The sequence below is a fragment of the Sesamum indicum genome, linkage group LG9 (assembly GCF_026168435.1).
Source record: "Sesamum indicum cultivar Baizhima isolate 11 linkage group LG9, ASM2616843v1, whole genome shotgun sequence".
Taxonomy (NCBI): domain Eukaryota; kingdom Viridiplantae; phylum Streptophyta; class Magnoliopsida; order Lamiales; family Pedaliaceae; genus Sesamum; species Sesamum indicum.
The window spans coordinates 2537015-2560008 of record NC_142665.1 but is presented as its reverse complement, the minus strand read 5'-3'; the positions used below and the strand labels follow the sequence as shown (position 1 = coordinate 2560008).

The following is a 22994-nucleotide window of genomic DNA, read 5'->3' as shown; positions in this document are numbered from 1 at the left end:
AATTTTAATTATGAACCTTGCGAAAAATCCGGCATTTCTAATTTGTGCACACGTCGTTCGATGGAGAGGCCAACAGAGTAGAGAAGCAGAAACTCCACAACAGAGCCCGTCAGTTGCTCCCTCACCTCTGCATGCCATGGACTTTTGATTCGTCGATTATTCAAACTCGCGATTCGGTCCGCGAAAGATCATCATATCTAAGCGAGGCGGTGTGATTTGTAAATTACGCCGAAGCCCTCCCCCCATCCCTGTTTGATTCCGTCCATTTCTCTCTATCTCTTTCTATATATAGATATCCTTTTCTCCATTGCTCTTCTGTTGAATGTCGGTTTCGCAGAGAACCCTCTGCGGCTTAGCTCATACTTTGTGTTCTCGCTCGCCCTATTCTTCCAGAAGGTTCTTTTGCTTTCGCCCTTTCCCAGTCACACTCAGTCACTCGTCTGTTTCACACTCGACCATGCCCCGCAACCAGGTAATCTACTGTGTGTGTGAGTTTTGGTGTGAAGGATTGGGGGCATGGGTGTTTGAATGTTGTAGCATATATTGTTTTGTGAAATTCGTGGTGTTGTCGTACGTGGATGTTCTGCTTTTGATTTGTTATTGTTGGATACTTTTTTATTTTTTCCGCAACCGGTGGAGGATCGTTTTGCGCTGGCAAAGGGATGTCACGAGTGCTGGTGTTGATGATTATTAGGTGATTCTTTATTGTCTGTGATGTTCGGTTAATAATTAGAGTGTTGTGTTATCTTAAGCTTTTTGGTCAGTGATTTGCTGTTGGATTGGTCTGAAATCGGCAGTCTCATCAATGCAGGAGTTTGGAATTTGTTTCCAATATTTTTTACCTTTTGTATGTGGTACGTCTGAATTGTTGGGGGCTTGAGAAGGTGGGCAATCTGATTAATATTTCCACTGCGTCTTACATTCTTGTTTCTGGTGTACCCGACTAACCTTTACTGAACTTAGTCCTTGCAAGTCATCTTGCTTTAAGTATATTTTGCTTGAAATTGCTCTCTAGTCTTAGCTGGTTGTCTCTTCCCACTAAGCCGTGCCAGTGGTTATTGGATTTATATTTTGAAATTCAGCGACGGGGAGGTTCCATTGGACCAAGATGGGTAGAGAAGCCGAAATTCAATACGCCATCTACACCGACATCGGTGTCGGAGGCTTTCTCAAATGCAACTACTGAAGCTGTAACTGACAGGCTTAATACACTGAGTGTTGCAGAAAGCAAAGTGCAGTCTCCTGTTTCAGCACCATCCATACAGTTCGGGAGCTTGGGCGTATCAAATCATGGACATGTTCACGAACAAAAAGCTCAATGGAAACCTAAGGCATATGGAACAGTGACTGGAGGTACAGCTGTAGAAACCAGTACAGCTCCAGTTGATCAAACGACAGCCTTGGGGAATGGAATCCGGTCGGAATCCAATGGGAAACCAAATCCTATTTTGAGTAAGCTGTTTAGTGGTAAATTGTTGGATAACTTCATCGTGGACAACTCAACATATTCACTTGCCCGAGTTAGAGCGACTTTTTATCCAAAATTTGAAAACGAGAAGACTGATCAAGAGGTAAGATATCTCATCTTTTCTTTTGGTTATCCAGATAAAACAAGATGCAGAGTATAGTAGCTTGGTGACAAGTTTGAGGTGATCTGTTGACATTGAGATTTATTCATTGTTTCAAGTGAAAGTTTCTATTTAAATGCCTTGTGTTATTAGTATAACATGGGTCATCCTGTAACTTAATTCACCAGAAGTGGAAGTTAATATCTTGATACAACCATATTCGAGGGCCAAAATTACATGTGCAACTTCTTTAAATGTCACAGGTCAGGACAAGGATGATAGAGGTGGTTTCCAAAGGCTTAGCTACATTGGAGGTGGGACAATTACCTTCCTCTGCAAGCTTTTCATTGCAGATCATTACAGACCAATTTTTGGTTAATTTAATATTGTTTTGCATCTTCCTGTCCCTCTGTTTGCTATCACCCAATTAGTTGTTTATGTACAATATCCGACTCCTTTTTTGGCTTCACCATATTCATTTTAGGACTCTTAGTAACTTTGACAATTCTTCAGGTTTCGCTCAAGCACTCTGGGTCACTTTTCATGTACGCTGGACATGAGGGAGGAGCATATGCCAAGAATAGCTTTGGCAATATGTAAGCCCATTGTTTGATGGTCCTTGCTGTCCTTCACTTTCTCTTTTGCCATTCTCTCTGATCATGGAGTTGTGTGATGATGCAAACTTTTGTAGTATTCCGTGTTGTTGCTCATTACACTTGGCTTTTGCAATGATTATGAAATTTCACTGTTGACTGCTAAGTACTGATTTATCTAAACTGGTACAGTCATAGGGGAGTTTTTCTCTTTTGACAGTAGCAAGAAATTTAACATTAACTCAATATTACTAACCAGTTTATGGAAGGAATCTGGGCTACTGTTTTCCACTATAATGAATCCCATTTTCCCATGCACATGTAGATAAATAAAAGTAACAGAACTCTTTGAATTGTGAACTTAGTTATGAATGCCCGACTCCTTAGTGATTCCAGTTCCTGGACCATGACAGTAGTCTGACAAGGTGATTCTAACTGGAAATTCTTTCTGAACTACTATTAGCAGATTCCGTATTAATTCTGCCAACAGCTGCTTCAAGTAATGCTTCTTGTGTATTAGAACATTGGTTCTGAGAACCCAGTTAGAATGCGAAAGACAACCCCCACCCATCCTAAAAGGAAAATACGCCCAAGAAGATAAAAGTTCCATTGGATGTGAAAAAGTTAAACTGTAATTTAATATTCAAGCTCTACCTCGAACAACAAAGGGCGCCTAAGCCCGAAAGGAATGAAGAACCACAAGCCTTGCATTCCAACATGACAAGTTAGTAACTCTTGGTCATGTTGCTCATGTCTCAGATTATCTAGTTGCTTCAAGTGGGCCCGCCTGAAACTCTTTAACCATGCAATAAGTCTGAGTTTAACTTGTGCTTAACAATTAGGTGATTTGAGCTGTGAGATGGGTGCATATTCTCCTAATTGCACTTGCTGCATTTCCTTATGTTTTGCTGAAGTTTTCTGAGCAACATGCACGTACCTGCAGCTACACTGCTGTCGGTGTCTTCGTACTTGGACGCATGTTCCGTGAAGCTTGGGGTCCAGAAGCCAGCAAGAAGCAGGCTGAGTTCAACGAGTTCCTCGAGGTAAATCTGATCTGGTCATTTTAATAGTGGAGACTGCTACAACATTGAGAAGATTCTTGATGCAGGCTTGGAATTTTTCTATTTGCCTAATAGTGGTGAAGTTGAAACTTTGAACTTGGTTGGAGGTTATGGAGTGAAGTTGAGAGAATATGAGTTGTCATCATTTTCTGTAGCTGTATGGATCTTTATTCGTTTTATCTTTATGTCCAATGAAGATATCCTCTTATCTATCATGGTCTACAGAACTTTTTGGTATTGAAAACCGAATACTTCCTAACTATGCTCGAAGTATACGAGTATATGCAAAGATTTCTACACAAACATGTGGATTTTGTATGCTCCGTGTTCCTTCACTGGTTTTTCTTGCGATCTCAAAATGAACATTAACCTTTTGGTCTACTCAGCGGAACCGCATGTGCATATCAATGGAGCTGGTTACTGCTGTATTAGGAGACCATGGGCAACGTCCTCGTGAAGATTATGGTGAGGCAGAAAAAGATGTACTTTATGATCATATTCACTTTACATAAATATCCCATGAGAGTGGATATTTTAACTAGTATTTAAACACTTATCTTAAGTGCTTAAGAATCAACTTATCAAATATGCCAGTTTTCTGGTATTTTCCTTGACATGCTTACATCATTGAAAGATTTGTTGTCTTTGGGCTCTATTAACTGTCTGTTTTATTCCTTTCAGTGCTCTCTCTTTCAGAAGTATAGAAAATTGACTTTTAGTTCACATTGTGGGAATTACACAATTAAGAATGCGTCATTGTTTAGCGTTCTTCATTTTATATGTTGGAAATTACCTGAAACTAGGAATGGAATATTTTGTCGTAAATTGTTTTCAAATTTATGCATGAATTTTGGTTGTGTGTGCCTCGGCTGATACTTTTTTCTATGTTTGGCAGTGGTTGTGACTGCAGTAACTGAGTTGGGATGTGGAAAACCAAAATTTTATTCAACTCCTGATGTTATCGCATTTTGTAGAAAATGGCGCCTACCAACAAATCATGTGTGGTTGTTCTCAACAAGGTGATTTTTGGTGTATTAATGTAATGAAGTGATTTTGTTTCCTGAGATTGCACCATGAGTTTGATTTGGAAGCTTGTTAGTCGATGACCGACTGGTTTCCCTTAAATTTTTATCTGTTCATATAGTGAAGTGCCTGTTCTTGCTTGGGAATTGTTGATATGGTACTTTTGGGTTTAGATTACTAACAGGATGAGTTTGATCCACTAAAATGAGACTTAGATGCCAAAATGCCCCTGGTTGGACAAAGAAATAAGGCTACTCCTTTCGTGCAGAATTAAGGCCGGTCTAATTCTTTTGAATTTGGTCTAGGTTTCGCCTGCTAACTAATGGCTCATGACCATAGTTTCGCCTGCTAACTAATGGTTTCAACAAATTTGGTTAAATCATAGTTTACATGCTGCAGTGTTGTCATTGTCGACCATTTGCACTAATTTATATTTCCAAATAGGATGTATCCCATGGACACACGAGTATCCAATTTGTAGGATTTCCATTTCCTTTTCCTATTCTGAAGTAAATTATCCTATATGATCCCAAGGTTTTCCCTATCCATGTTTGAGAAGAACAGCAGGACTTATCCAAAGTTTAGAAGCCAAAGCAATTTCAAAATCTGGTAGTAACGTTGAGCTAAAATAAAGTTGTATGGTTACCATTGTATTTTTTAATTTTGTCCGGTTAATCGTTTTTTAAGTGCAAACTTATTGGAATAATCATTCACCGACAATAGAATCGTGAAAGAACCACCATTAAAGAAGAAAATAGAAAGAAGATAAGTTAAGCTGGGTGGATTTGTTCTGTTACGCCTTCTGTACTCTTTCCTAAAGTCTATTGTAAAATGATTGTGGTGCAAGATCTTTTCAAGTTCTTTAAACCCTTTTGTTCACAAGTTTATCTACTTTTGTTCATGATGCTGACTTTTCTTTTCTGTTTGAAGTACTAGAGCCATCGTTATTGGCTATAAATAACTATATTATAAATGTGTATACATGTACAATGGTGTAAGATGTCCTCTAGTTACTTTCTTAGCAACTCAATGTAGATGTAATTGAAAACATGTAGTACGGGAGGAGTCCAGGTAGTTTGTAAGCTAGTGGAGATAGTTCTAGACTTAGCATTGAGGCTGAGATCCTATGAAGTTAATAGTGGTTAATTACACTTATACCCTCTCTCTAAATGTGAAATAACAATTCCCCCAAAGAAGTTTCAAAATTATACTCACACCTTCTCCAAAAGTTTTCCGTTTACAACTAACTCCTTCTGTGGTTTAGACGGAAAATGCTCACGTCAATTTTCCATTTTAACCCTCGTCCAACATCCCCTAGTAATATTTTGTGCTTGAAAGGGGTAACTATAATATATATAAAGTCAAAAGGATGTAATAGTAATAAAATATTGTTTTGAAATATAGCCATTGGATACAAAGTAGGTGTTCATGAATGGAAAAACTAGTTATCTTTTGGTGCTTTTTTTACTTCCTATATTCCTATATATGGGGTGGGTTTAATACCATTGTTGCATCTATTCTTTGTAAATGTCCGAACAAGTACTTCATGTAGCGCTTCAAGAAATTGAATGCAATTTTGTTTAAATTGTTGAGTTTATTGTTACCTTTGTCCTTGCTCTACTGAAAAATTAAGACCTAAATTCTTATGCATTTGTATGGTGTCTTCATTTTCAGAAAGTCGGTAACATCATTTTTTGCTGCTTATGATGCACTTTGTGAAGAGGGAACAGCGACATCTGTATGTAAGGCACTTGATGAAATTGCAGATATATCTATACCTGGTAAGATTTATTCAGATTGAAAATGGGACTTCTCCTAACTATTTAAAGCCATTATTTTTCTATCAAATAATCATGTAGTTTTAGCTGACTATGGTCCTATTATTACTTTGAGTGAATTTTATGTGGTTTGGTTGTTAAGAGTGTTATTTTCTATTTGATGTACTCTGCTGATTTCACCATTGCCAAGCTAGGCTATTAAAAAACTTTTATCATCTATCATTGCCACTAATGCATCTTCTTCTATTCAGAATCTTTTCCTACTATGTCCTGGCGCTTCCACTTTATGAAAAATGCTGAGGGGGCAATTCATCCTTTTAAGATTTTCTTTTTCAAAATTATATAAAATATGTCTTCAGTATTCAATTGTGTACTGCACAGTTTTTTGTATTAATATATACCCAAACCACCTTCGCCTCTTATACCACTCTTGCTATTTCTCATCCTTTTTCGCGTAATCGTGTCACTAGCTTTTGGTGTGACTCTTAATCAAGCCTGTGGCCCTTGACACCCCCGATGTTCAGTGTTCCGTGGCTTCATCAAGTTCTAACAATTAACTTATAATTTTTTTATCTATTTGTGAGCATATATTGTCTCAGGATACGTAATATGTGATATTTCTGTTTTATTGTTTATAAACTTATATTGAGATTTGGTGATCGCCATGAATTAATCTAAAGATAATAAGAATAATGATGGTTGAACAATTTCACTTATTTTCATTGATATTGCATTATATGTATGTCTAAATTGAGATCGATTACTGCGTGGTTTAAAAAATTCTTCTTTTATTTTTGTATAATCGAAAGATATAAAAATTTAAATTTTCGATCATCATATTTTAAAAATGTATTTTAATGATCATTCTCATTTTAGTTTTAAAAAATAGCTTATGCTTATCCATTTTATTAAAATCAATATATTATATAATTCAATCGAAAAAAAAATATCTGGACAAATATGTTTCAAAATGGCGTACTATGAGTATTTGTTGAATTCTTTTAATAATTTATTAATATTTTTTATTTGGTAAATATATAACTATACAGAACTATGTATAAGGATTTAGGTAATTTGATGTATATTTTCTATACTTTTTCTACTTATGTGACTACCAAACTAATATCAGATTTATAGTAAAGATATTATGAAGTATATATTCATAAGATCAAATTATTGTAGCATATGGTTTTTAACACAATCACAAAACACTTTTTGTAATTAATATTTATTATTATATATTTATAATGATGTATTTGTATTGAAAAAAGTAAAATGTTGAAAATAAAAAAATGAGCAACGAACTCGGTTCGCAAGCTCGAGCTCAAAATGGTGTACTTGAACTTGAGCCTGATATTCTGCCAGTCTCGGGTTGAGCTCAGCTGGTTTGCACCCCTAGTCTTGACAATATTCCCATATTTTCCCCTCCTTAATAAATTAGAATCAGATATTAGTATGGAGCTGGTATTTTTTGCTTTGCTTTTTGTTTCTTTGCCCCCATTCATTCCTGTCTTCAACGTCCAGGGTAGATATAGCAAGTGCTGCTTTATGTTTCATATGTATGTTTTATGAGAAGTAGTTGCATGTAAAAGCTGACTTTCTTTATTTTACCTGCAGGATCAAAAGACCATATAAAGGTGCAGGGTGAAATCTTGGAAGGTCTAGTGGCTCGAGTAGTAAGCCATGAGAGCTCAGAACATATGAAGCAGGTTCTTAGGGACTATCCTCCACCACCGTTGGAGGGAGGTAACTTGATTTTATTCAATTTACCCTTCTTATTTACAGAAAATATAATAGAGTCTTTGATATTCGAGTTTTTGTGATGTCATCATTCTCTGTTTGGGCCATAATCCAAAGTGAAGGGCGAAAATATGAGCATATATTCACTGTTTAGGCCATAATCCAAACACACTAGACAAGTAGGTTCCAAAAGTATCATGAATCTGAGCTCTTAAAGAATCGGTTATTTGTCCTACCTCCTTCCAGTAACTTTTGTACCGCCCTTCGGTGAGCTGTCAGTTTTAGTTCTCATCGGTAGGGAACTCTTGTTTATTGAGTCTGTCGATGTTCTTATTTATAAACTCGGAGAGTGTATGATGGATATCATGAGTGCAACTTGCGATTCGAAATGCTGTTGTCTCTTTTTTTACAAAATGCTTTGTGTATCATGTGGAAAGGTTTAGATTGGATTTAAACTTTCAGTTATCTTCTTGGGTGCAATTGTAAAGAAAAGGACGAGTTAAGATGTTTTACTGGTTATGATTAGCCTGATGCCAAGAACTCTGGGAAGAATTTTCTCCATAGTATTAATCTGTCCTGATAACAGCAACATTTGTATTTGCTCTAATCTTTATAAAAAAACAGAGGGTTCAAGATTTTTTAGAATTTTTGTTATGATTAACTGCTTTTATAGTTCCTAGTTCAATGAGAGAACAATTGTCGTTGGCATCAATCTGGAGCATTGGAAATTCTTATTTTTTGTCTTTCGTATTATGGGTTGTCAAACATGAGTGATATCTTTGGTGCTTCCAATTTCCTATATGTTTTCTATCCCTCCTTTCTGACATATATGGTGATACCACATACTTATCCTACTGCTGGTCTGATTATTTCTTGGTTTTGTAAACTTAGTATCTACATATTGTATTTCAGCTGACCAGCATCTTGGATCCAGTCTGCGGGAAATATGTGCTGCAAATAGAACTGATGAGAAGGAGGTGACTATGATATTTCTTCTGTAAAATATCAACTTTTACACTTACTCGTTTAGAAATTGTACTTGAAATTATTCATATTCTTTATTTTGTTTGGGCATAATTTACAGCAAATAAAGGCACTTCTTGAGAGTGTTGGTACCTCCTTCTGCCCAAATTACTTGGATTGGGTTGGAAGTGAGGGTGCTGATTCTCGTTCAAGAAATGCAGATCGATCTGTACTGTCAAAATTTCTACAAGCGCGTCCTGCAGATTCTTCCACTGCTAAAGTACAGGTAGGCTATTCTCATTGTTCAATGTATTACTGATTTTCAAATTGAGATAGTTGCAAAGATAAATCTAGAAATGTTAAATGCTTACCTTTAAGTATTTGTTTGACCAATGCTGCATTTTTCATTTTTACTTGACAATTCTGAGGGTAGGGGAGTGGCACAACTATCTCTCAGCTGGCTGATGTTTTTCCTTGTTAGCTTTCGAACAATGTATTGTATTGTCCTCGCTAGATGAGAGGATTGATAGTTTCTGCAATTTGTAGGATTTTGTTGTTTGTTTATGTTGGTATTCTCTAGTATCTTGATATATGATTGTCTTCTAGTTCAATGATGTTAACATTATTAATCTTTTCATCAGGAAATAGTTCGTCTGATGAGGGAGAAACGTTTCCCAGCTGCATTTAAGTGTTATCATAACTTTCACAAGATCAACTCTGTTACAAGTGATGATCTTCATTTTAAGATGGTTATTCATGTCCACAGTGATTCAGCTTTCAGACGGTATCAGAAAGAGATGAGGTCCAATTATGAAATCTATATATCTATTATAAATGCCTTCGTTTATCCACATAAGACAAATTTGGCCATTGTATGCCAGTGTGCCTAGCCTGTGGTTTATTTACTAAGAAAGATGGTATATTGCAGGTACAATCCAGGATTATGGCCACTTTATCGAGGTATATATTTCACTTGTCAATCTGGAGAATGTATCTCTGTATTCATTACTTATTGTTCTTCAAAGTGTATATGTAGAACTCATGTGGAGCATTGTATCACTTGTTAACCATCCTATGAGTTTCCCATATAACTAATGTACAACAGTCAGGGCCTTGCTTGTTGCAGTATTTTATGATAGTATTTGATATGCTGCTTCACCTTTTCATTGGCATATATACTTTTTCTGTCATCATATAAATGCAGCACCTTGATATGAAACGATGACAACTTATAGGCAATATTTGCTTGTGTAACACTTTTGACAACTACTTCAGTATTGGTGTACTGCTTTACCTTTTGGTTGACATATTTACTTTTTTTGTTGACATATAATGGCAGCACACTTTAATATGAATAATGACAACATATAGGCAATATTTGCTCTTTTAACACTTTCCACAACTATGTTGTACTCCCAATGGTTTTGATACTGTCAGACTATTGCTAATTGCTGCCCCAATTGCCTAGACTTATATATCCCAATGTTTTGCCATGGAGTGATGAAAACATGTACTGCATTGCTTTACAGACCCAAGCTAGCCATCTAACATGTCCTCAATAAGGAGATCTTTGAAATTGGTGGACTGTTTAGGGCTTACAACAGCGTGAGACAATTTGACAACCAACAGCAGACTTATTGTCAGCTGATGCTGAGTAGAGCAGGTAGCGACAGACCATGTATATACCAAAACGGGGACAGGCCATCTGTTGGCTAAAACTGAAAACAAATCCTTTTGGTCTCATTTGTCTTGTACTTATTCTTGATGGATTAGTTTTGTTGTCTTGAGGTTTCACCTCTTTCGTAATCACTGCTTTTATGATGATGTCTAGTGCGGGAACTTGTTATTATGTTGTTTTATAGTTAATTGACAACTATTTCATATCTTCCAAATGACCGAAAGGAAAATTGCTGCATCTGATCACATCTAGTGCAGGATTATCAATTTTGTCATGAATAACAAGTGAGATATGTGACTTTCAAATGGCTGAAAGACATGATGTACTGATCCTGTGATGGAAAGTTTTGGTGTTAGGAAAATTCAAGGTTTTGATGATTTTAAATAATAGTCTGAACTTGAGAACTGGTGATGAATTAGATCTACAATATAATGCATAGCAATTCATATTTTTGTTTGGAACTTGTTTTTTGTTATTTAGTTGGTGATATTTTGTTATCAAGTGTGTCTGTTTTTTTAAATCTAATATTGGTGCCTTTTTTCTTAATTTAGTTTCCTGACATTCGGCAATGTGTTCTGGCAGTTATAGATCACCAATACTAGTTAAGTATCAGCTGATAATCTTAGGTGATATATCTTGAGATGCCGATAATAGTTTTCCATATTGTTACCACTACATCACGTTGTATAGACATAAATTTGTAACAAGGACATGCAGTCGTCCTTGGGCATCCTCTTAGTGGACCAAAATTTGGCTATCCATTTGCCAAACAGTTTGCAACATACACTGGTACTCTTAATTCTGTGGTATTAAGCCTTGAAAGGGACATGACGAGTCTGTTCTGTTGGAGAAAACAGGATAAGGTGTTGTGTGCTACCATAAGAAAGTGTTGTAGCTTGTCACTTTACCACTAGGTCCAGTATTCTCTTGTGAAGTTAGTTATTGTAGGTGAAAATCATCTGCCTAAGCTTATATTTGGTCAAGATAATGACTGAATGGAATTTCTCTCCTTGTGAATCTACTTATTGTAGGTGAAAAGTTTCCGACTGAGCTGATATTTGGTCAAGATAATGACTGAATGGCATCTCTCTCCTTTTGTTTATAAAGGGCTGATATTCTGTAGAATAGTGGCTTATCATATGAATATGCTCGTACTCTCCTAGTGGTAGCAAAATTTCTGATGACTTTCTAGAATCATGCAATTTCTTAGAAACTATGTTTGATGAAAATATGAAATTGCATTTTTGTACTATGCTCATTTGGAAGAGTCATGCACTGGAATGTGCCATCTAAATAACTGAACCTTTCTGTTGGCACTCTTTATTGCCCTGTGAAATCTATAATGATTTTTCTCTGTGATTCTCACTAGAATGTCTTCTTTGTTGGTGGCTTTTGATGCTGTACACTTGCTTTAATATTGGACAAGAAAGAGCTCCAGTATAGCAGCTTGGTTATGTCAGGTTTAAAGGAAAATGGGAAAATTGTATAACATGTTTTCATACAATCTCTGGTGGGATCTCTAGTAGGAAGGGCCTAGTTGCAAGTTTTGCTAAAACAGAGAAGGCATTTTGAGCAGAACCTCATAACACTTAATTACTTCGCCCCATAGAGAGAGAGAGGAGGGATTAGTTGTTCCCTTGCTTCTCTCTCCATTATCTGATTCTTTCTTATTGTTGATCACTTACTTATTTTGGTTTTTCTGAACTGTTTCCTTGTTGCTAACATATGATAACAACTTCAGAAATCAGCTTACACGTGTTTCATGCTTTTCCAGGTTTTTTTGTCGACCTAAACTTATACAAGGCTAATAAGGGGAGGACTGGGGAGTTATCCAAGGAAACCAATGCTTTACCAGAAACTGGTGGAGCAAATGGTGAATCTGGAAAAGATGATTTAGCTGATGAAGATGCAAACCTGATGATCAAGTTGAAATTTCTGACGTATAAGGTATGAGATGCGTTGGCTCGCAGTCATATACTGTTCAGTTATTTTGGTCATATATGAGATCAATTTTATTTTCCTGTTTAAGATGTTATCTACAGTTATGTGGCCGAGGGATGATTTTAAGCCATACTTTTATCCCTTAACAAATGGTGCAATTTAGCTGTGACTGGGAGTAAAGGCTTGCTGCCCCAGAAAATGCATAACCTGCTAATATGACTTATTCTCCTCAAGACAATAACAACTTGCTGAAAAATGAAAAATGAATGGGATGAACTAAAAAACTCCAGCTGTGGTGTCGACAGACTGAAGTTGGGTTTTAATTCTAGCTCTGATTTCTGAGATAAAACTCAGCTGAAAGTGAGTAATGAACATAACAGTTGTAGAGAAAGAGATCTGATTAATTACTTGTATTTGGTTATATGACTTAGCTGAAAGCGAGTAATGATATTCTTGTACTTGTTCAAATATTGGATTTTAAGTTAGATACTCATCTTCTATCTATTTTGTCTTTATGATATTTGGTTACTGATCTATAAATCTCAGAAGACAAACAATAGAGAGGGAATAATCTTGAAATCAAGCATCCAATACTCACATAATAAGAATAGATGGTTATATTGATTCATAATCAGCTCATACACTGCACCTGCTGACAGTTTCGGGACCTGTCACTCTACGAGGTTCATTAGCAAGTGATGGATGGATTAGTTTTATTCTTAAATTTCAACTTTTAAAATATGCAGATAAGGACCTTTTTGATTCGGAATGGCTTACCCATCCTTTTTAAACAAGGTGAAGCTGCATACAGGACCTACTACCTGAGGTTAGTTTCCTATAGCACCACATTTAAGGGGTAACTATAATATGATACTTTCCCGTCTTAAGGTATTGTGTGTGTGTGTGCTATTTGACAGCAATACTGAAAAATGTTGGAAGATGCTATAGATGAATGCAAATTTGTCTTCCTTGTTTGACTAGTTTTATTGCCTTGAGTGTATTCTGCTTCTCGTCTCAGTGTTATAGAAAACTTCTCCAGATATTTTTAGCACAATTATTGTTATTTAATGTCCAAATCCAGGTAAATTCACGTGAGAGACTAATTAAGGACCAGTTTTTTGTGATGTATCATGTAAGCATTTGCATCTACACTAGCAATTCAACTTTGTATTGATATTGAGAACTACATCATCTGTTTCTTAGGGACTTCTTATTTCTTTCAATTTTTTTTCCAAATTTCAAGATGCTGTAATCCATGCAGTACCTCTAATGATGTGCTCCATTCCGAGTTCATCTAATAAAGGAGACGTGTACTGAAACTAATCAGAAGTATTGTCTTCTAAACAAATATGGTGGCATGCCCAGTCCTCTTACTGTATCTATAACTGTTCTGTTTCCATTCCAGGCAAATGCAGAAATGGAATACATCACCTGCAAAGCAAAGAGCACTCAGCAAGATGCTGGATGAATGGTATTTCTGGATTTCTCTTGGCATTCCTTTGGCTTTGAGGTCGTCATATTGTATTTAATTTGTTTTTTTGCCTCTGTCAAGGGCTGTGTTTATACGGAGAAAATATGGATACAAGCAGCTTCCATCATCCACATACCTTAGTGAAGCCGAACCATTCCTTGAACAGTATGCAAAGCGCAGTGCACAAAATCGGGCTCTGGTGGGAGCTGCTGGAAGTTCGGTTAGAGCTGAAGATTTCATGGCCATTGTTGATGGAGGAGATGAAGAGGGTGACCTGGAGCCCGTGAGAGATGTAATACCTTCACGTCTGACTCCCACAGTGAAGGAAACCATTAGGAAAGACGAGGGGCTAATCGTCTTCTTCCCTGGTAGGAGTTATGCTAGACTCCTGCACTCTTCCTTATATGCTATTATTTCACTTCACTTGTTTGATCTGCTGAGAATGAATTAAGTGTCAAGCATTGTGATTATTGATAGCCATTTTCAAGAAAATTAGCTGCATAGAGTCTTTGAAGGGGTGAGTTCTAATGAGGTGTCCACTTGAACCAGTTATATAGGGAATTTGGAACATTATCACAAGTGTAAGAAATTTAGCTGTTTAAGATACCAAACCACAGCAAACAAGTTCTAATGAGGGATTTCATTAGAAGATTTCTTGTGGGAGACTTAAGTGTAAGAAACCAATGTCAACTCTGTCCCTGTGGTATCTTACTCCTTGAATTTATTTATCTCATGAGGCATATCAAGAGGCGAAAAGGTTGTTCCATGAGATCTGCACTTCCACATACATTATTTTCTCCCAAACATCGATCGGTTTATCATGTTAGGATTATATGTTAAAGTTCAACTCATCTTACATGCTATCAATCCCTCTGTCTTTTATGTTCTCCAACACCAGGAGTCTTTGTTTTGGTGCATGTTAAGGAAAATTTTTATTTGGAGAAATCTCCCTTTAAATACTCTAAATAATTTCTTAGGCATGATGCATTCCATAGTTTACAGACAACTTATAAATTTCCTGTGCTTACCTTCTTTGATCAGGATTTTCCATTTATCATCTTTTTGCATAGGCTTGGCTGTATAGGTGCAGCCTAATTGTGTAGTAGAAACATGCTAGGGATTCTCTTATAAGATTTCTGCTGCACCCTGCCACACGCAGCTTATAATAATCCGTGGATTGCAGCTGTAACTTTCAGAAATAAAATTGGACACGTAATAGAAACAGGAAATGAAATGAAGAATGGAGGGGGTAGTTAGAGAAAGATGAAGGGCCTATAAGGAAGCAAGGGAAGAGAAGAAGATGACAATGATGATGACACTAAACATGATTAGGATGCTGATTAGTAAAAGGTCAAGTTTTTTCAGGTATTAGCTGCCATCAGATATGATAAACTCGCATTACTGCTATCAGGTGACTAAATTTGACACTCCGCTTCCATTTGGCAAACTTACTAAGGCCCAGCTTTAAAAGTTTTCATTTCTTACAACAAAAAGGTTATGCACATTCTGAAATAAATTCAGCCTAATCTTAGTTTTTTGACTTGAAACTAGCTAACATAAATAATTCTGGTGCAGAACAACACAAAACATCACTGTTATAGTAACCCTAGCATTGTTTGTCCTACGTCTAATTTTTGAAACCTTTATACCCTAGAGTGCATGCAGAAATTAAAGAAGCATACATGTAAAGCATTTACTCATGTTTCCTCTTGGCAACGGCATCATTCTTTGATTTTTTTGTGTTTTCCTTATCTTCCCCCTTCCCCAACAATATTGAACTGAACAAGGATCATCATGTGCCTGATGTTTGTCCAGTTTCCTTCATTCCAACTCTTGTATTTTCTGACCTGCAGCATAATTGCCGATTTTTAGGAATACCTGGTTGTGCTAAGTCAGCACTTTGTAAAGAGATACTGAATGCTCCTGGAGGACTTGGTGATGATCGTCCAGTCCGTAGTTTGATGGGTGATCTTATCAAAGGTATTCTTCCTATTTTTTCAATAAACTCCTGTACTTATCCGACTATGCTTTTCTTGAGATTTATCTTGTAATCTTTCTGATTTTACTTAGCAGGCATACTATAAAATTAATCAACTACGATTTCTTGTGTGATTTCCACCTTTTTCTGCATATGATCTAAGCTAGGGTGATTTCTTGTTATTTTGGTGGTCAAATCATATTGCTGATTTGGTACTTGTAAACATGCCCTCTGCATCTTTCAATTCAAGTTCCCATGATGATCAACTTTCTCATATATTTGGACTACAATAGTTTATTGTCTTCTGATGAAACATAACCATCCTGTTAAAATCATACAGAGTTAACTCTCGTCTGATGAAACTTCTTGGGTGCTTGAAGGGCATATTACTCAACCGCAAGCATGAGAGATATGGCTAACGCATATCATATGCTGCAAACTCCTGAAGACCATATATCTTAGTGTATATATATATTTTAAGCTATTGATCTTTGTATTGAGAGTGAAATCATTTCTGAGGTTGTTTTCCCATGTCAAAGTTCAACAACTGTTCACTTCCTCATTCTTTCCTGGAGATTGTCTTCTGTTTTTGTACTGTAAATTCAGTTTGCCATTGTAACATTACAGGAAAGTATTGGGGAAAGGTTGCTGAAGAGCGCCGGAAGAAGCCTTATTCTATTCTGCTTGCTGACAAGAATGCTCCCAATGAAGAAGTTTGGAGCCAGGTGATATATTCATCCTTTTCATTCTTAAGCTCGCTTATGATTCTGGTGTAATAGCATCTGTGTAGTTTTTCTAATTTGTACAAAAGAAGGTTATTCACCGTAGTGCAGATTATGCTTTCCACTTCAAGAATGTTGGTAATAATACTATGCATATACAGCCTAATTTGGGTAACTCAAGTGTTGGCCAGGGTGCTGTTTCTGTTTCTGGCAGGGGAAGTATAATGAAAGCAAGATACAAGCTTTTTGTCTTTTCCTTGAAATGATTCTTCACTTTGCATTTCCCCGTACTTATAAGATTTTTTGGAGTTGCTTAATCTAGTAATATGATTTTTTGCAGATTGAGGACATGTGTCGTAGCACAAAAGCTTCTGCAGTTCCAGTTGTACCTGACTCAGAAGGTTATTTTCCTCCTGTTGATGTTTATCATCTTTGCACAAGGTTTACCTTTATGCTATCAGTTTTGTGTTTTCTTGTTTGAAAGCATTCCAGAAATGATGAGGTGAATGCTTTCCGAGGCCTGTGTTCTCAACAGTTTATTCTCTTACTGAAGATATAGTATATGATGAATCTCACTTTTTATTACCTGAAAGTAGTATGCAAGCATAAACCTTCCAGAATTCTTGTTTCAGATTTCGATAATATCTGTTACTTGTGACATTTATGAGCACCAGAGTATATTAATCATCAATTATCCCAGCATCGAAGGTGATCATATAACCTGCTTTTGGTCAAACCAAAAGTGATATGGCACGTGTTGGACCTCCAGCTGGATGTTCTATTTGGGCTTTTAGTATATCCTGTAATTTCTTAATGAGGGCATTATGATTCATATAACACAACCTAATTTGTAGGAACAATCACCATTGTTGTGCTAAAAGTTATAGGTAAAAGCAATAGTGCAACTCAAATCTTTAAACTGCTTAGTAGCTTTAGTGCTGCTTTTCAATTGCGCCCCCCCTTCCAGCTACGGATCTGTTGCCACACACGAGAGCGAACCCTTAACATTTTTGCCATACAGGCATAGCATTTATCCCTACCAATTGCTCCTAGGAATCGAACTGTGATGATAGCTCTGAAACCAATTATAGGATGAGCATATGCCATTTTGGTAAATGTTGCAATTGATAGTACTGGTACAACTCAATTCTAAATCATACAACATTCTATTCAGCATATCCTACTATGACCACATTATGAGGAATCCACTGGCCAACATGATGTGGTAAATATAGTTGAATGATATTACTGAGTGCTTTGTGATTGCTTTGGTATTTCCATCACATTCATACTTGGAAGTCCTTGTTTGGCATGTAAAGAGCCATATTTTTTGTTCCTGATATTTTCTCATTTATTTCATGCTTTTGTTCAATGTATCTTTTGCAGTCTGAGAAATATGAACCAGTCAACTGTACTTGGTCATTCTCTAAATTTTCTCATTATTTCAAATATCATCTTTGGTTTCTGTTTGGCTTATTGGTCTACTTTATCCTTGGAAAATTTGCAGGAACTGAATCAAATCCTTTCTCTCTTGATGCTCTTGCTGTTTTTATTTTCAGAGTGCTTCACCGTGATAATCATCCGGTAATAATCAATTTAGCTACTGTCTCATCTTGGCCGTTCCACCACCTCAGAAAAATTTTAACCAACAATGCTGGTTTCTGTTTTGATTTTTATCTTAAAGGGAAATCTTGACAAGAATTCTCCAAATGCTGGTTACGTTTTGTTAATGTTCTATCATCTATATGATGGCAAGGTACTGTTATTTTATGTAGTTCTGGTTTGTCATTTTGTCCCTTTCAAACTATTCTTCTTGATACCATTTTCCTGTAATCTCCAGAGTCGCAGGGAGTTTGAGTCTGAGCTAATAGAACGTTTTGGCTCACTTGTGAAGATCCCTTTGTTGGAATCCAACAGGTTTTTCATATATCCAGGATTTAACTAGTTGTGCAAGAATTGAATTCTTTTAGTGCTATAATTTGGTTTAGTATATGGTATGTGCTTTTGTTGTTATCTTTTTACAAAGTTTTATTTCAGTCTAATTTAACCTGTCAATTGTTCGTAGATCCATGCTCTCCTCTTGAAGTATTCTTATACTTTTTAGGATGAATTCAAGGATTCAACTCGCTTGGGTATTGCGATGAATATGGATTGTGATTAGAGTAAATAGCATTTTAGTAGGGTTCAATTGGAACAAGTCCATTTACATGCAGTACATGACCATGTCATGACTTGCTAAGAATGGGTCAACAGCACACCCTACTACCCAATATTCTTCTTGGTTTTGACATGAATTACATGATCCCTTAGTTAATTAGTGTCTAATTATTGGGTCAGTCCTCTTTTTAGTAGGTTTTAGTGGGCCAATAGTTGGTCCTGGCAGTTGATCGGCAGGTTAAAACCATGCGTTATGCAAGGGCCAACTAGCTAGATCCAGCGTCTCACCTGGGATCTGAGGAACGCATAGATGCAAGTTTTCTGCCTGAAAAGGATGCATCCTTTTAGCTTGAAATTATTTACCTCAAATGCATTGCATGCCATGTGGTCTATCTTTGACGAGTTTCAGTGTTATTGGAAAACTTGATCTAAACAGTGGGTAAGAGCTACGTACTGCATTATTGGGCACGCAAATGGGTTCTGGAACTGCTGAGTCGCATTGTTACGTGGCTTCACCTTATGTTGACATGATCACTAGAGTCTCATTGCTGCAATTTTTTGTTGTAGCAACTTGTCTTTCGGAATCCGAGGTTAGACATGCAATATCGTCATAGTGCAGGACCTGGAATCCAATGCTTTCAACGATATGGAAGATTATATCTGCTTTTACTATGATGCAGGCATAGCATGAAGAATGGTCCGCAAGAGAAAAAAGAGGGGATTAGATAGCAAAATAAGTATTTTGGGACTAAACTCTGCTTCCATGTTTACTATGCTCCCATTTAGGCTTGCTCTGATCTATATCTGCGCAATTGCAGTTGAATGTAGACCTAATAGATAGTCTTATGCCTTACTTGAATTTTGAAAGGGTTATCTTTTTTCTCTCTTGGCCGTATTTCATGGCTGTGGGCCTTATATGTGGAATGCTTATATCCTATTATCTTGTCATTGGTAAGGACTTACAGCTCTTTCTATTTCTCTCTGCATGTGAAGATCTCCTTTGCCAGAATGCGTTAGGTCTACTTTGGAAGAAGGAATAAATTTATACAAGCTTCATACTAGAAGACATGGAAGGTGGTCACTGCCCCATTTGTGTATTTTATCTTTTGGGTTTGAGATAAAAAACTGCATTTGTCTTTTGGGATTATTATAATGTATCCTCAACAACCTGTCTGCATATAAGAGTTCATCAATAATGTTGAGCTTGTGGTTGGCTGCTGGTTGTTGATTTAGTTTGATAATACTTCCTTCTTTCTTCATATTCTTTGTAGAATGGAGTCCACCAAAGGCACATATGCTCAAGAGTGGACCAAATGGGAGCAGCAATTACGTGATACTTTATTTGGAAATAGTGAATATTTAAATTCTATTCAGGTCAGTTTTATGGCTGTTCTTAACCAGTGATTCTATCCTCAGTATCCAGGTATCCTGGTGTCCTGGGAATATTCTTTTGACAGAAATTCTATAATAGTTATGTATACTTTGCTGTGAACCTTTAAGAAAACTGAATTTAACCACCTAAACTAGTTGAAATCTTGCACTTTACGTTACCATGGAACCCTTATTTTGGTTGAATAAATTGGAGTATTTCCAAAACTAATATGTGAGTTTTTCAACAAATTTGTAGTTATGTCTAATGGTATATTACTTTTATGATTTTTCTATGTTTTTACATATAAGACAAATTAAAAGTTAATTTTGTGGTTATTCCTCCAGTCAGTCTTATGTTATGCATAGATAATGCATGTAATTTGGATTATTTGTAGTTAGTAATAAATGGGAGATGATGATGATACCAAAGTTTTCCTTTTTAATTCTCTATATTTAAAACAACATGATATCTCTTGTCATCAAGTCAAATTCCAAGTAGCCCATATTATTCACTAGACAAATACACAGGCACTTATATATCATAACCATTAATTGGAAGTTCTATAAAAAACAATTTTTGAGTATCTATAGTGTAGGATTAGAAGAACTTGCAATACCTCCTATAGTTCTGGAGGGTGTGTGCATTTAACCTTTAAAGATGCATCCATCTTATAAATATATGATATATAAGAGTGAAGTTCGTATGCGCTACAAACAAAAAGAATAATGTATGATTAATCAATAACAATATATATGATCGCTTGATATATATAGGATAATAATTTATTTTGATTAATTAGTAAGCATTTCAATAATCATTTAACTAGTTAATTTCTTTAGTATTAATTAAATTGTTTAATATACTACAAAATTACCTAAGTTGTAGATATATATTTTTTGTATGCATGCACTTTATTGTATATAATCACATGTGTATGTATGTATAATTGAGGCAGAGATGGGCCTGCATCTTTTAGAAGAGGCAATGGCCAGTTTAATGAGAGGGACGGTGTGTCCTTCCTTAAAACGATGTTGAATTTGGTTTCATGTCTTGGGAAGACCCTTTTTTCAGAAAATGAAACCAAAGACAGCGGATATGTCCTGGTGTAGAAGTTACGTCTCAAGATTTAGGCATGCTTGTGAGTTTCACACTATATTATGACTGTAGAATTACTGACTGTACAATTATTAGCTGGTAGAAGAGCAGTGTAACTGTGACCGTTGAAATTGATCTGTTTCGGCACTGCGTCTTTGTTTGAATGAAATGGTACAAAGCAAATAGTATCACTCAAATATGCCAACTTACGAACTTGTAATGTCAAAATCTGCATCAGCTCAGTCAGTGACTAAGTTGATGATTTCTCATCTGCATAATTTTAGTGTTTATCTTTTCTGGTCTGCCACCTCTTCCTGGGAAAGATTCAGATTTTTTATCCACTTTCTATTCCTGTCAAAGATTTTCAGTTTTTTGCCCTGTTAGCTGTAGTGGTAAATCTCCTACTTTGTGGCCTCAGGTGCCTTTCAAATTTGCCGTTGAAAAGGTTCTTGAACAACTAAGAGCAATTGCTAAGGGAGACTATACAGCACCTAGTACTGAAAAACGGAGGTTCGGAGCCATCGTCTTTGCAGCTGTCAGTCTACCGGTTTCAGAAATCCTAAGTCTCCTTCAAGATGTAAGTTAATATGCACGGTTGACAGCTTGATGAACAGGAGCATAATGTGATAATGTTATTGAATTTCTACACTATGGAAGACCCAAGTGCCTATTTCATTCATCTGCTTACTCTTGACCCAAGTCTGTAATCTTTTTGGATACTATATATGTGGTGGGTAGCATAGCCACTCAAATGATGTCTGCATGTGTGTAGCTCGATTCTTGCTCTAACATTAATTTCTCTCATCCATATCTGATTTCCTGTTCTAGTTTTGTATCCAGAAAGTAGTTTCAGGTATGTGTTCTCTATCGAACTCATGATTATTTTTTATTGCTATTGCTGACACAGTTAGGTCAGAAGGATCCTAAAGTTGAAGGTTTCCTCAAGAACAAGAATCTAAATAGCAGCCTCACAAAAGCCCATGTAACTCTTGCGCACAAGAGGAGTCATGGCGTAGCTGCTGTAGCCAGTTATGGTCCGCATCTGCACCGAAATGTACCTATTCATATGAATGCACTATTATTCTCAGACAAATTGGCAGCATTGGAAGCTTCCCCTGGGGTGGTTGATGGGGAGAAAATAAATTCAAAAAATGAATGGCCACATGTAACACTATGGACTGCAGAGGGAATTGCAGCCAAAGAAGCAAATACGTTGCCTCATCTATTTGCAGAAGGAAAGGCTACTCGTGTTGAGATCAACCCGCCCATCAACATAACTGGGGTTCTTGAATTCTTCTGAGTGCTGTTAGCTCTTTGTTAGTTTAGCTCTTTTCTTAATTCGGGTACTCCAATCGTTGTTGCTTCCCACAGTTTTGTATTTGAGAGGTACGGCGTGAATGCTACTGCAAGTTGAGAGAAGTTTTGTAGCATGAGTTTTCCACTCTGGTCGTTCGATAATGATGAATATAACAAACAAAACTCTTGTTGGCTTCGTTTAGGGCTATTTTGGTTTGTCCCACAAACCAAAATAAAACTTTGTTCACCGTTTCATTGTGCGTTGTTGATGTTAATGAGAATTTCAGGCATAATGTTATTCTTGTGGAAGACATTCACGTGTTGCAATGAAAGAGTTGTGTGATTGTAGGTTGTAATTTTTCTTGAATTCAAAACAGCAGAAGAATGTATTCCTCGAAAAAAATGAATCGCAAACCCAGAGTTTCCTGTTGACAATAGAGAAAGAAAACATGTTATACTTGAACGAGAAATATATAACAATCTTTTAAAACGTTATTCATCTGGACGCCTACATATAACGTACAACAATCCCTTGTCAATCCTGATTTTGTTATGAGC

General features: G+C 36.4%; 1 protein-coding gene across 1 annotated transcript; it reads left to right on the top strand.

Annotated features, from left to right (window-relative positions):
* Nucleotides 1-51: 51 nt before the first annotated feature.
* Nucleotides 52-22749, top strand: RNL (RNAligase). Its single transcript, XM_011091050.3, has 27 exons — nt 52-472; nt 1083-1571; nt 1832-1882; nt 2082-2164; nt 3105-3204; nt 3609-3687; nt 4118-4241; nt 5920-6026; nt 7641-7769; nt 8676-8740; nt 8848-9012; nt 9368-9528; nt 9655-9686; nt 12179-12351; nt 13092-13171; nt 13751-13816; nt 13898-14184; nt 15689-15796; nt 16422-16519; nt 16857-16917; nt 18024-18100; nt 18201-18272; nt 18357-18433; nt 19667-19747; nt 19945-20047; nt 21559-21717; nt 22048-22749. The coding sequence occupies exons 1-27, from the start codon at nt 323-325 to the stop codon at nt 22438-22440; spliced, it is 3570 nt and encodes a 1189-aa protein (XP_011089352.1). The 5' UTR covers nt 52-322; the 3' UTR covers nt 22441-22749.
* The last annotated feature ends 245 nt before the right edge of the window (nt 22750-22994 follow it).